This window comes from Erpetoichthys calabaricus, chromosome 17, assembly GCF_900747795.2.
Source record: "Erpetoichthys calabaricus chromosome 17, fErpCal1.3, whole genome shotgun sequence".
In the NCBI taxonomy this organism is placed as follows: domain Eukaryota; kingdom Metazoa; phylum Chordata; class Cladistia; order Polypteriformes; family Polypteridae; genus Erpetoichthys; species Erpetoichthys calabaricus.
In genome coordinates, this window is record NC_041410.2 from 95214367 (window position 1) to 95228692 (window position 14326).

General features: G+C 44.0%; 2 protein-coding genes across 3 annotated transcripts in view; both read left to right on the forward strand.

The window, feature by feature from the left end:
* Positions 1-14326, forward strand: part of rnf11a (ring finger protein 11a) — a 628093-nt gene that overhangs the window by 367977 nt on the left and 245790 nt on the right. The gene's annotated exons all lie outside the window — the stretch shown is intronic.
* Positions 863-3124, forward strand: junba (JunB proto-oncogene, AP-1 transcription factor subunit a). Of its 2 annotated transcripts, XM_028822884.2 has the most exons (2): positions 863-1070; positions 1533-3124. In XM_028822884.2, the coding sequence occupies exon 2, from the start codon at positions 1571-1573 to the stop codon at positions 2450-2452; it is 882 nt and encodes a 293-aa protein (XP_028678717.1). In that variant the 5' UTR covers positions 863-1070; positions 1533-1570; the 3' UTR covers positions 2453-3124. The 2 variants fall into 2 exon arrangements, with proteins under 2 accessions (XP_028678717.1, XP_028678716.1); XM_028822883.2 differs by having other exon boundaries at positions 863-3124.

A 14326-nucleotide genomic window follows, 5' to 3' on the forward strand; every position in this document is an offset into this window, starting at 1 on the left:
CTTCATATTATGTGCATTATTGTGTATTTTATGCTCGTAGTTTTCACAGTGATGTAAATGACCACCCTACACATATAAGGCTTTGAAGACCTTTTGAGTCATGTTGGTTGCCTACGTGCTTTCTGAAAATAGTCGACATTTAAACAACGGTTGTAATTTACCAAAACAGACTGATGTCTTGGTATTTATTAGTTGCTGTGATTGTTCCTTCCTTGCGATCGATTCCTGTCGGGATTGGCTCCAGCTTCATCGCGACCCTACCCTGGATAAGCGAGTTTAGAAAATGGATGGATAAAAGCCACAGTGCGCTACTTCCTTAAGCCGTCGTTCTGTGAATTTCGAGGTACAACTAAGCGCCTCGACAGTTAAAAGACCACTCAGCTGGTAATTCAAGGCCAAGAATACATTTAGCGATAACAGATATAGCATATACCAGCAACCCTTTGTTTTCAAACACTTGCACGGCATTAGTCAGCAGCCATGCCAGACACTTTAAGCCCAAACTTTTCTTTTCGCTTGGATGTTTTTAAGCTCGTGATCACTGCAGGCGTGTTAATGTACAGGATTGTCAGGGGAACCTTGCACCCCGTTTTTTGTTATTTTTTCTCACCCTCGCAGCGTGGCACAGGGAGACGGCGCCCTGAAACCCACGGCTGAGAGGAGCTCGAGTGCCTCCGATGCCCACACGCGCGATCCAACCCTCGGGCTTGTTTACAAAGCCATGCAGTTCCTGGCAATGACGTCAGGAGCCACTGACGTATCGGACAAAGGCCGGGGCGTGGCGTATGTCAAACCCGCCGGGGAGTCAGACCAATGGGACGTGTGGAGCGCGGATGGCGGGGGTATAAAAAGAGACAGCGATGGCATTCCCGCAGTATAGAAGGCACCCAGCGCAAGTGCTACAGATCTCACGGCTGGGAACACAGATTTGTGTCATTTTTATTTTGTTGTCGGACTCTTGTTGCACTACACGGTTTAGCAGTCGCTGTGGATCTTTGATAAGAAGAAGACGGACAGAGGATCGCCATCCGAGACGAGCTTTTTTCTTCTTTGCTGATCGAAACTGAAAGGTATACGTCGACTGATACTGTGCGATTGACATTTACTTGGGAATGTGTGCTTCCTGCTGTGAACCGTAAAATTACGCTTTGCTGAACTTTTTTAAGCTGCCAAGAGCGAACTGCTTGTCCAGGCTAGAGTAAAGTTTGTGTGAGGACTTGCTATTTAAAAAAAAAAAAAAACTGAGACGAAACAAGCAAAGTTTTGCCATCTTAATCCAGCTGTAAGTCGGTGTGACTATACAGTTAGTGGGCACTTCCTTTGAATGCCCGCTTAAAAAATAATAAGGAAAGAAAGCAGCTTCATTGTGGCACTGGTTGGATTTCGCCGGCACCGCTAGCATTTCCTTCCCAGATAAACTCGCCTGCAGCCATCAGCATCGCGGCTCTCTGTTAAGTCTCATATGTCTACAAAAATGGAACAACTGTTTTATCCTGACGACTCGTTTCTTTCTGCTTATGGCCACCATGCAGACGCTGCTATCCCAGACTACAAGCTGCTGAAGCCTAATATGAGCCTGAACCTGGCCGAGCCGTACCGCAGCCTCAAGTCGCAGCTGAGAGCCGACGCAGACGGTTTCTTCCCGACCACCCAGGACGTGGGCACCTTAAAGCTTGCCTCCCCTGAGCTGGAGCGGCTGATCATCCAGAACAGCAACGGGGTCATCACCACGACACCGACACCTGGCCAGTATTTCTACGCGCGGGGCATCACAGAGGAGCAGGAAGGGTTTGCTGACGGCTTCGTGAAAGCGCTGGATGAGCTGCACAAAATGAACCAGATGCCCCCGCCCAACGTGTCGATCGGCGCTGGCGGAGTCACCACATGCGCAGTCGCCTCCAGCAGCTACGGCGCCTCGCTACAGCCAGAGACTCCCGTGTACACCAACCTGAGCAGCTACACCCCGAGCACCAGCCTCAGCTCGGCATCCAGCTTTCCCACAACCACTATTAACTACCTGCCTCAGCATCACCACCACCACCACCACCACCCGCAGCAGCAGCAGCATCATCCAGCGGCGCTTCCCTTCCAACACACGCTGCATCCGCAGAGGCTTGTCACTCTCAAGGAAGAGCCACAGACCGTACCCGAACTGCAGAGCAGCGACGGCTCGCCGCCCATGTCTCCCATCGACATGGAGAACCAGGAGCGCATCAAGGCAGAGAGGAAGCGCCTGCGCAACCGCCTGGCCGCTACTAAGTGCAGACGGAGAAAGCTGGAGCGCATCGCTCGTCTCGAGGAGAAGGTCAAGAGCCTGAAAACGGACAATGCCGGACTGTCCAGCACGGCTTCAGTGCTGAGGGAGCAGGTGGCGCAGCTGAAGCAGAAAGTCATGACCCACGTCAGCAGCGGCTGCCAGCTCATGCTCTCCTCCAAGATGCAGGCTTACTGAGCCCCCCATCCCCAAAAACCCAAGAATTTAACGGGAAACACTGGAGCTTAAAGACTGGGAATCAATGTTTTAATTGTGTAAAACATGACTAGGAAGAGACTTTCGCTTCTGCGTTCGCGGGAGCTGCTGGCTACAAGAAAGAGTAGAAGAACATTATTGTAATGTTGCTAAAGTGACTATCCTTGTTGAGCCATTTTCACAGTATGTTTCATTTTGCAAATGAGCAAACGAGAAAAAGTGCGTTCTTCTGTGTACTGAAGTACGTGGACACGGTTCTAAAAAGTAAAAGTACGACTGGTACGTCTTGTATATAAATTTGTAAGCAAGTGCTTTCAAGGGGACCATTTTGTAATGTATGCGCGTGCGCATGTTTTGGAACAAGGGAGATTTATATCAAATATATATATTGTCCTGTTAGCAGGCGATATTAAATACTGAAAACACTTTAAAGGATCATGTGCAAATGTTTAATATTGCAACCATCCGACTCATTTCAGTAAACCTATTTTGTGGGTCAAGTTTGTTTTGTTTTCAAATGCTGCATTTTCATGTTTTAAATTATTGTTTTCTCCAGGGTTGAGCCCTAGATGAAATGTTTTATTTTCTGTTTACATTTTTTTTGTTTTGTTTTTGTATATGAAATATTTAAGTAAAATTTCTGATCAACGTGAACTTGTTGAGTTCTTTTTTTATATACTGTCTATGTGGTCCTGTTAAATTATTTAAGCAACTGTGGAGTGAAACAAACTGTCAAGGAGTTCCACCCACTCAAATCTTAACTGAAGTGGTGGGAACGTGGAAAGGCGAATCTCCATAATACTTGCAATTAATAAGAAATGCCTGGCGGCAAATTCCATAATATTTGTTACGTACATCCAATACGTTTCGGCATAGGGTCGCGATCCAAAATGCAACCCGCCAAAGCAGAAAACTGATCTGGACGGGATGCTGGTTCAGACCAAGGCACAATCAAACGGTGGCAGGGAGAGGCGAATTCACACCCCCCAAGTCCAATATGAATCTGCATAATACATTTTATTAATATAGCGTCTGTCCTTAACCCATTAGAACATGGAAAACTCCCTGGGTGGAACGCTACTGCATCGTTGCACACGTTAGCACCGGAAGGGGTCCCTGTCCACCGAATCTAATTATGATAACGCCAGTTCATTTAAAAGATTTCAACTTTTTAACGGCTTGTTTTGGTGTGTTTCCCAAAAATTGGGGGAAGGGAGCTCCTGAAAATACACTTCTTGCTCTAGGAAATGAATTCAATTGGCGGGGTGGCAACGTTGCGCGCTGACGTCAGTGCGTCGGGGGCTTTTCCTATTGACGCACGGCTGTGTGCCCATATATGGCTGTTTTTAACTACCGGTGACGTCACTAGGGAGCTTTCCGGGAACCCCCGCCCACGTTGCCAGTTACAGAGTGCTGTTTTCTGTGTCAGTAACTTCAAAGCGCTGCTAGAAAGAAAAGAAATAGAAACGGGGGAGTTTCCCACGTATCTACTACAGCGTACAGACGACCTTCTAAACAACAAAGATTAAAAAGCAGCGATAAAAAAAGTTTGCAAACAGGAAGCAGAATTTCCAGCTACACAGCAGAATTCAATCGATACCTACATTCGTGCGTGTTAACACCTAAAATAATTCTGAGTTCTTCAAAAAAACAAGAAAGATTCCACTGCCTTGTGCGCATGGCACTTGTGGTTTTTCGCACGCTGCCTTTTTGATGGGCTTGCAGACAAAACGTGATATGCAGGTAGATTTGTAATGGATAATCTCCGAGTGGTTCGATTCCTGGCTGGGCGATCGCGTAGGTTTTAACCGCTACTTACTATAAGGTTGATTGGCAGGTGCAAGTCTTCTGAAATTTAACTGTTGTCCCATCCTGGATTGGTTCCTATTTGTGCTTTTTGCCTCCGCCCTTAACAAATACCCGGGAAAAAACAGTTTCAGAAAGATAATTGATTATCCACGGGGTGACTGAACAAAAAAAGAATACCAGAAAAGGAAAGAGTTAAATAGCATCACAAATTTTGTATACCGCAAAATCATATGGGCACGGATAAAGGCAGCGCGGGGCGGCGGTCAGTCCTACCTGCGCTTTAACTCATTCGCAGGGGGCCAGTTGTTTGTGCTCAATTAACCTAACGGGCACGACTTTGTGACGTGAGAGAAAACCAGAAAAATCTTCACAGCTGGGAGAGTTTCTCCCAAACAGGGCTGTGATTCAAATTCAGGACACCGAAACTGGGAGGCAGGAGCGCCAACCACCGTATCACTAAAAATGAAACACGCTGCCTTTAATCAGAAGAGGAACAGCAGATGACTGTTTTTAATTTAGAAGTAGACCTCCGCGTGGAGAAGTTCTTCCAGTTCTGATCGAGCATTACTGTGACATGAAGACAATTTGGGGGATTATTATTGAGTTACATTTACGTAAATATGCACAAAAGATCAAATGTAGCCACTTACTTCTAATATAAGTTTGTATTATAAAGCACAGTGATTGAAAACGAGCCCTTATTTTCTCCAGAATTCACTAGAGCTGAGATCCCTTAGACGTTTTATGACTTTAGATAATGTTGGTTCTCCGTGTCCCCAGCAGTAAACGACAAATTAAAACCAGAACTCGTGGAAAAAAAAAGTCTTCTATTGGATGGGTAGAGCATAAGGAGGCAGCTAGGGGGCACAATGCACTTCACTTCACGGGAAGTACAGGCTTACGTCAACCGAATGTCACAAATCTTGTACAGTAGTGTCTTAACACTTACTGGGGGCTTCGCCGGGGCAGGGACGGGTGTTGTGACCTCGGAGCTGGGCAGACTACAATTAATTGGGATAGAATTTGAGGTAGGGGCCCACGGTGAGCTGCAGGGGCATTCAGGTAAACTCCAGTTCCTGAGAAGTTCATCTTGAAGAAACAGGGGCAGGTGTGTCATGACTTGGGAGGCAGATCACGTAGCTGACGTCTCTGTTATATTACTTTATTAGTGCAATGCCCTTATGCTGCACTCTGCCTACTTCCAAAGATAGTCGGGGTGTGTGACCCTCGCACACACTTCAGGAAAATTAAAGAAGAGTTTGTCATAGAGCTTAACGTTGGGTTAGCCAAGCCAAGCTTCAAATTTTGGAGGCAGCCAGATGAAAAACAGATGCGAAAAGACAATTTATTAAATATGTAGATAGTATGAAAGGCACTGAATTAAATTAGAAATGGGACAGAAAGAAAAACAGCTATGAAAGGAGATATATAAGATAGATATGAAAGGCACTTTACTATATAAGGAATGAAATGAAAATAAATATGAAATATGTTGTACGAAGAAAGGTACAATAGGTGCTATATTAAACAATTAATGAGACCAACAGAAGTTATAACGTGTGCTGTATTAGATAGAGATGTAACATGAACTGTACATAGATAAATAGACATGAAAGGTACCATATAACAGGTATGATTGATAGATAGAAAAATACATAGATGGATAGATAGATAGATAGATAGTGTAGTAGGCAAGATTCAAAATCTACAGTACATAAACTGATAATTATATTATAGAGAGATAGATAGTGTAGTAGGCAAGATTCAAAATCTACATAAGTTGATAATTATATTAGATAGATAGATAGATAGATAGATAGTGTAGTAGGCAAGATTAAAGATCTACATAAATTGATAATTATATTATAGATAGATAATGTAGTAGGCAAGAATCAAAATCTACATAAATTGATATATATTATAGATAGATAGTGTAGTAGGCAAGATTAAAGATCTACATAAATTGATAATTATATTATAGATAGATAGTGTAGTAGGCAAGATTCAAAATCTACATAAATTGATAATTATATTATAGATAGATAGTGTAGTAGGCAAGAATCAAAATCTACATAAATTGATAATTATATTATAGATAGATAGATAGATAGTGTAGTAGGCAAGATTAAAGATCTACATAATTGATAATTATATTATAGATAGATAGTGTAGTAGGCAAGTTTCAAAACCTACATAAATTGATAATTATATTATAGATAGATAGTGTAGTAGGCAAGATTCGAAATCTACATAAGTTGATAATTATATTAGATAGATAGATAGATAGATAGTGTAGTAGGCAAGATTAAAAATCTACATAAATAATTATATTATAGATAGATAGATAGATAGTATTATAATAATTAGGGAATAAGAAAGAAAGGAAAATATGAAAGATCCTGTATAAAAACATAAGAAAGACACTTCAACAGATAAATACAGTAGATATGAAACATATTATCTTAAGTATGCAATGAAATCAATAGAAAGAAAAATATTAGGGGTGTTAGATAGATAAACTGATATGAATGGTGCTATATCTAATAAGGGACAGAAGATATGTTAAAATGGAATCCCATATATAAACAGATAGATATGAGAGGTGGTTTGAGATAAAGATTGATGTGAAAGGCATTATACTGTATAGGGAATGAGAAAGAAAAGATATATTAAAGATACTCCATAATAGCTATGAATGGTGCTATTTTAATAAGAATAGAGATCAATAATAAGACAGTTATAAAATATGCTATAATAGATAGACAGGCAGATAGTGAAAGGCACCATAAACTTTAATAGCCAGATGAACAGTGAAATGCCCTACATAAGATAGATAGACAGGGAAGGCACTACATCATAGATTTAATAGTGAAAGGCGCTGCCTGATAGATATGTACTGGAACAGTTAGATGGATAGTGAAATGCACTAAATAAGAAAGACAGAGAGACAGATAGGAAAGGCACTATGTAGTCCACCGTATCAAAAAGACGAGTGTCCATGTGTCTGTCTGGTTTCTATGTCTCTGTCATTCCAAAAGATGGTGCACCACAAACATTAACACTGGTTTTACAAATCCCATACCAAATGTCATATAACAGAGAGACATATGCATTGCAAATGTTAACACTGTTGTCTGCATTGATTACTTCAAGTTCAATCCATCTTAGACAGGCGGCACAGCTAGTAGATGCATATACACGGGTAGGAAAAGCACTTGATATAATATATATAGCAGTGAAACACATTATGTAGGTAGATGGGGAAGGCACTATATAATGGATATATAATAGCAAAAGGCACAATATAATATATGGATGTATAAACAGGAAAAGCAAATAGTCAATGGCATTCTATAAGAGATAGGAGAGTCACCATATAATGGATATATAATAGTGAAAGGCACTATGCAGATAAATAAGACAGGCACTATCTTAAATTTGGAATAAGTCCGATCAAAAGTGAGATATGAAAGGCACTATAATAAATCATGCCTCAGACACATACAAAGAACAGTATGAAAGGTGATATATAAGACAGATAGATGAGTGGACAGAGCCAGCTTTTCCAGGGTATGGTCACAGGACAGCTAGACAGATACAGATCTACATACTATGGATAAATAAAGACAATTAAAGAGGGCTGACCATTGGCACAGACGCAATAAAGGTCGATTCATCTGCTGAGCTTTATCAGATGAATGGTTGTCCTTAAGTGTATTCATTTGAGGTGTAAGGCTATGTAGGTGAGCAATTCAAATCAATTGTTGACTAATGTTGCTCTGCAGCAGGCACTGTTTCAAAAAAAGAATTTTTGGGAGGAAAAGACAAAAAACAACTCACTTGTACATATGGAAGAATATGCAGACTCAGCACAGACTGAGATTTGACCCCTGCATGTCTGCGTTAATGAATCTCTCGGTCTTTATTTTTTTAGAGTGCTTTCCACGGACAGCAGCCTCTCAAGGTCCTTTAGTTTTGGCCTCTGATGTCTTGAAACATCAATTGAAGCAGAAGTGACGTCTGGATGGAGCGGAGAACACCGCTTGAACATTTTGCCTTTTGCTCCATAAAGCATGCACAGCACCTGGTAGCTCTGAAGCGCCCCGCCACACAACTCCCCGCCATTGAGGCCGTTGTTTTGACTGGACTGCAGATTATGGTGAAGTCATCTGCATACTTCTGAGAGGGGCTGCTGAATGAGGCGTCCACGAATGCCGGGGCCCATCATGTTTTATGCTGCCTTATCAAGCTCCTTCAGCACACTTTAATAAGGTGGCTGGCTAGAGTTCAACTGACATGATGGGGATCAACCAAACTTCTGAATATCAGCAATCACTTATCATTAAATGAACACTAATATATATAAATCGTGCCAACAATGGGACACAAAGTCAAAGTAGGGGCCGACTTTCTAGTATTCGGCTTTCACTTTGTGGTCCCCTCTCATTGCGGAGCTCACTAATACCTACTTGAGGACTCCCTGGTGGTCGTGACCTTTGACTTTTGAAGGCCGTGATAATGTTGATTTTCACGTGTCACATGACTTCAGTTGCCCTCACTGCACCCTCTAGTGACTCATGGGCATTGTTAGAATAGTCCAGAGGCCTCCTTGGACAATCAGATGGCCTGCTGCTTTGATCTCTGGTTACAATGACAACTTGAATGCTAAATCTATCTCCATCTTGAGCACTCTGGTGGTCTTCACCTTTGATTTATGATTTCCAGGTTTTCCTCTGGTGATGCTGACCTTTACTTTTTAGGGTGTTTAAGGGGTTAATGCTTCTGACTGCAGGATGCCCTGCTGGGCTTGACGTCTTAGTTCATACTGCTCTGGTGTCCCTGGCCTGTGGTGTCAGGGTGCCATGGTGGACCACACCTTTACTTGTGTCTTTGGGATCCATCAATGAACATAAGCAGCTCCGGTCATCCTGACATCTGACTTCAGGTTGTGGTCCTGAACTCTCATTCTCTGCTGTCATTGGCCTGAGACATTCTGGATGTGGTGGCTCCCACAAAGATCCCACAATGCACTTCAGTTCACATGTTCCATTACAAAATCTCGGTGACTACCTCCTGTAAGCTCTCATCACTGGAAGCGTCGCCTATCCTGGTATCTGACTTTATGGTTTCTTTCTGAGGACACTGACTGCAGGATCTTCTAGTGGCTCTGAGGTCCAATTTCCTCATTGTGTGGTGGCACTGCCTGGGGACTTCAGGGTACTGTGGTGACCATAAGGTCAATATTATCTTTAGAATCCCCCAGTGCACCCCGGCTCACTTGTCACATTAAGACACAGTCGTCACCACCACAGCTGCCCTCACTGTGATCTGTCACATTAGGAACTTATGATCCCCATCACATCCTCCACCGCCACTCTCTTACTACCAGGTGCTCTGGTTATCCTGCCATCTAAACTTTAGGGTGTTCTGGTGATTCTGACCCTTTCTTGGTGCCTACAAACTCTGATTTCATAAAGTACTGGTGGCACCACCTGGCGACTTCAGAGAACCCACAACATGCAGGATCTCCTAAATCACCTCAGCTCAAGTCTAACAGTGGGGCATCTTAGTCACCAGTACCTCTGCCCTGTCACTACTGGGAGCTCTGGTTAACCTGACCTCCACATTCATGATGTCCTGGTGATATATAAACATGTAGAATTCGGTCACATTAGGACATTATGATCACAACCCTTTCACACCCAGCTGTTGTCATTTCTTGATGTTCTGGTGACTCTGACCTTCATGGTACTGTGGCACACGACTTCAGTAGTCTCCTGAGAACTGGTGTACCTCATCTCACGTATCACATCAGGACATCTTGTACAAACCGACCTCGAGATGTTGCTCAGCTGGAACTTCAGGCCACCCAGATGTCCCTCACATCAGACTTCTGGATGTTTCCTTCTGCTGCCTTTTAAATTCAGCAGACTTGGTTGGTTAACGCGTGTGATTTTTATGTGATTTACGTGATACAAAAGCAGCAAGAATACTAGAAATGCCAATGGTGACTGCACAGAACGCACACATATATATGGGCAAAAGGCGCGTCTGTGAGCCGTGACCGGGACTTTAAAAGCACAGCAGCTGTTCAGATTGCAGTCACGCCTGCCCGCAGGCTTCTTGGCAGGAATGTCCTAGGGGGGAACCGAAATGAATGCCCGGTATCATCTGTGGTGGGTTGGACCCTCATGTTTAACAGTTGAGGAGATTGGGCAGCAGCAGCTGGCACCCAAAAAGTGAGGCTGAAACTCTACACCCCCCCCGAGTCATTACGCTGAGCGAGTGCAGGGAAATACACACACTGGACGAGAACAAGGAGCCTTTATAAATAGCGAGGAGGCACTCACTGCTGAGGAATGTTTGGCTTTTTAGACGGGTGGGCGGATGGCAGCTGCCAATGCTGGAAATGTGTCGCCCTAAAAGAATCCCAAAACTTTCTCTCTCATGAAAGGAAGGAAGGAAGGAAGCAAGTTGGCACATTAGATGGCTTGGCTCCTCATGTGCTCACTGAGAAGAGCCTGTCAAGGCACAGAGCGCAGCCTCCTTCTACTGGATTGGTTTAAAAGTAATAACGTTATGTCTGTGAATACGCCCTCAGTACATTTCTGGGTCAGGTTCGAAGGAGTTGCTGCAAGGCCAGTCCATTGCTGGGCACAAATGGGGCTGATTTTGAGTCTCCAATTAGCGCAACCTACAATCCTTTGGGGATGCGAGAGAACCTGAAGGAAAGTCCACGCCAACTGGGAATTGCAAACTCCACACAAACAAGCAGCAGGCAATGGAACTTTTAAGGCAGCGGTGCAAATCTGACACAATTGTTGAGCGGGGTTTGCTTTCATATCTCTTTATTATGTAAGAAAATCTTGAGACGAGACTATTGCCAAGAGATTGTTTCAAGTCCCGCCCTCCTCTCAGCCACGCCCACAGTCCTCTCACCTCTCATTGGTGTGAATGCTTTTGTCAGGCACACTTCCTGCGCCCTCAGCTCTTATACATTTTGACGTTTTCCTCACGTTAAGTTCCCAATTAAAGAAGATGTACTATGTCCAAATCTTGTTGAAGAATTTCATCCCGAAGAGAAATGAGTACACAGGCAATCCTAGCACCAAGAAACGAAGTCAAATGAATTAAAGTTAAATCAATTGGTTAAATGCGTATCAATACACTCTGCTGAAACAGTTGGTGTTGATGGTGAGGAAGATGAAAACATCAACTTAGAATATCAGCGAAGAATATCTACAACCGTTAACACTGTCTGGTCTTCCATTACTGTAGAAAGAAGAATGTATCATAATGTTATTGTGTAATGTATGTCTGAGTGATGGGCTACGCAGTAGGACAAGATTAGTTGCAGGTTAGGTGCATTGGCGATCCTAAATTGCCCCTAGTGTGTGCTTGGTGTGGGTGTGTGTGTACCCAGGGTTTGTTTCCTGCCTTACACACACTCACACCAAGCACAATGTAGGATGGCCAATGCACCTAACCTGCATGTCTTTGATAGATAGATAGATAGATAGATAGATACTTTATTAATCACAATGGGAAATTCACATTTGGACTGTGGGAGGAAACCCACGCAGACACGGGAGAACATGCAAACTCCATGCATGGAGGACCCGGGAAGCGAACCCAGGTCTCCTTACTGTAAGGTAGCAGCGTTACCACTGTGCCACCGTGCCGCCCCAATTTCAAACTAAGAAGATTTTAATCTGGACCTGAATGTTTTGCAAGACAATTGAAGAAAACGCCAGCTTCTGCAGGGTCTTGGATATTCCATGGGTGACTGTAGAGGTCAAGGGTTTGGAGGGTTGTAGTGGTGCAGGGTGGGCTTGAGGAGGATTCAGGAACAGACAGTGTGTTAAACCTCTACCTGACCCTGTGACTCTTGGGATGGTTGACATACACAATCACAGTTTATAAGAATGAAGGTGGACACCAGAGAAGCTGCCTGGCTTGGATCGAGTGAGTTCTCAACGCTCCCTCGAGGAGGGCCATCTGAAGGACACACCACTCTCTGTCAGGCTTGCAGTCTGTTGTGCAGACCTGTGGTTTTCTTGGTTGCATCATTGCTTTGCAGATAACAGCCGGTCCGGTAAGTTAAGTCCCAGTAATTGGCACTAAGACACTTGTCCAACCTGTATTTATAGGAGCAGATGCCCAGCAAAACAACCCAGGGCAGGCTGCTGCTTGTTAAAGGCCTTGTTTATTTTTCTTGAGAGAAAGTTGCTGTCATGTTGGGTCCGGCGATGGGTTCTGCACATACCTTTGACTCTGAAAATTTAACCTGTTGTGCACATTTCTGATTGTTTGAGAAAGAAATTTGTGGCGGCCTTAACTATAACTGTCTGTAATATGGCAGGTCAGTCCTTAAGGTGTGAGGGGGGTCTGCTGTAGCACCCCCTACTTTGGGGCATTGCACCTAAACCTTGTACTCCGTAATGTGAGGAAGATGATTTAAAATTATTTAAAGGTGATGCAAGATTAGTGCCAATGCACACTGCCTGAAACAGCCATAGGGCACTTTTTAAATAATCTGTTGAAAGAATTGATACGTTTAAGCAGCAGGAATGTGCAATTCTGTACTAGCGTCAGAGCATGGAAGCCATCACACACTGGATATGCCGAAATGGCGCTGGCTAGAAACATACAGTATGTATATTTTTATGAGGGGCATCCATTATCCAACCCGCTATATCCTAACTACAGGGTCACGGGGGTCTGCTGGAGCCAATCCCAGTCAACACAGGGCGCAAGTCAGGAAACAAACCCCGGGCAGGGCGCCAACCCACTGCAGGGCACACACACACACACACACTAGGGACAATTTAGGATCGCCAATGCACCTGATCTGCATGTCTTTGGACTGTGGGAGGAAACCCACGCAGACACGGGGAGAACATGCAAACTCCACGCAGGGAGGACCCAGGAAGAGAAACCCAGGTCTCCTAACTGCGAGGCAGCAGTGCTACCACTGTGCCACCGTGCCGCCCTCTGCGTCTGTAAGTTTCATTTTATTATTTCTGCTGGATTAACTTTGTACCCCCCCATCTCACAGACACTCTTTGATGTCGTCCATCCCTTTCTCTTCAGTAACTATAAACACATTAGCATGCGCATCCTGATGTTATGTTTTATTGCACATATCAAGAATTGATTGGCTGTGTGTGATGAGGAGTGGCAGGCCCGGCGGGGGAATGGGGGGCATGGCCATAGTTCAGGGTCACTGGATTTTTCTACGCTGGCATCATGTAAATGAACAGCACAGTGGGCAGGCTGATAATCGCTGATATTTTTTAAGATTTCTCTTTTTTTCTGTTTTTGGAACTTGCGTCCCATCTGAGGGATTGCCCCTCACAATGAGGGGAAGCTGTGGGGGGGTTTCATAAAGAAGTTTCACTCGAGCTGCGTTTCTGTTAGGTAACTTGATGAGGCTAATTACACGCTTTAAAAGTCACAGTAATTGTTTCTAAATTTCACCAGCAAGCTGTTGCCTGGTAGTTAACCCTTCATTTACCGGCACTCTGTACAGGACCGTCCACTCGTGTGGGTGGGCCGCTGACAGGCAGCTGTGCTCACTGAAGTACTCCCTTTCTCTGTCACATGGGCTTAGATCCTTCCGATAAAGTTAAGGGGGCTGGAAGAAATAAATAACGTCAACAGAACAGAACAACAGACGCTAAAGGGTGCTTTCTTTTTACCATCTTGTGCGGAAAACAGCTGCTTTGAATGTAGTTTTATGGCGCCAGCAGTTAATTAAGATTAATCAAGCTACATTAAACCTAAGAGTAAGTTAAAATAGCGCTACTCACACAATGACACCACACAGCAGACCGCATCTCCGCACAGAGCACAGAATCATGGGTGTTGGTACCAGGGCAGTGCCAAGAACAAGGTGAGGGCTTCGCTGGCTCAACTCCTGAACTGCAGCTTCTTTGGACTCTTTGTAAGCTGATACTGAATCATATTTACTGTTAACAACAACAACCACCATCATCGCTGGGAAACGAACGCTTTCAGCTGTAACTGTAACCATTCTGTACCCAG

Excerpts from the sequence above, each read along its gene's own strand:
- junba (XM_028822883.2), top strand. The coding sequence starts at position 1,463 with ATGTCTACAAAAATGGAACAACTGTTTTATCCTGACGACTCGTTTCTT.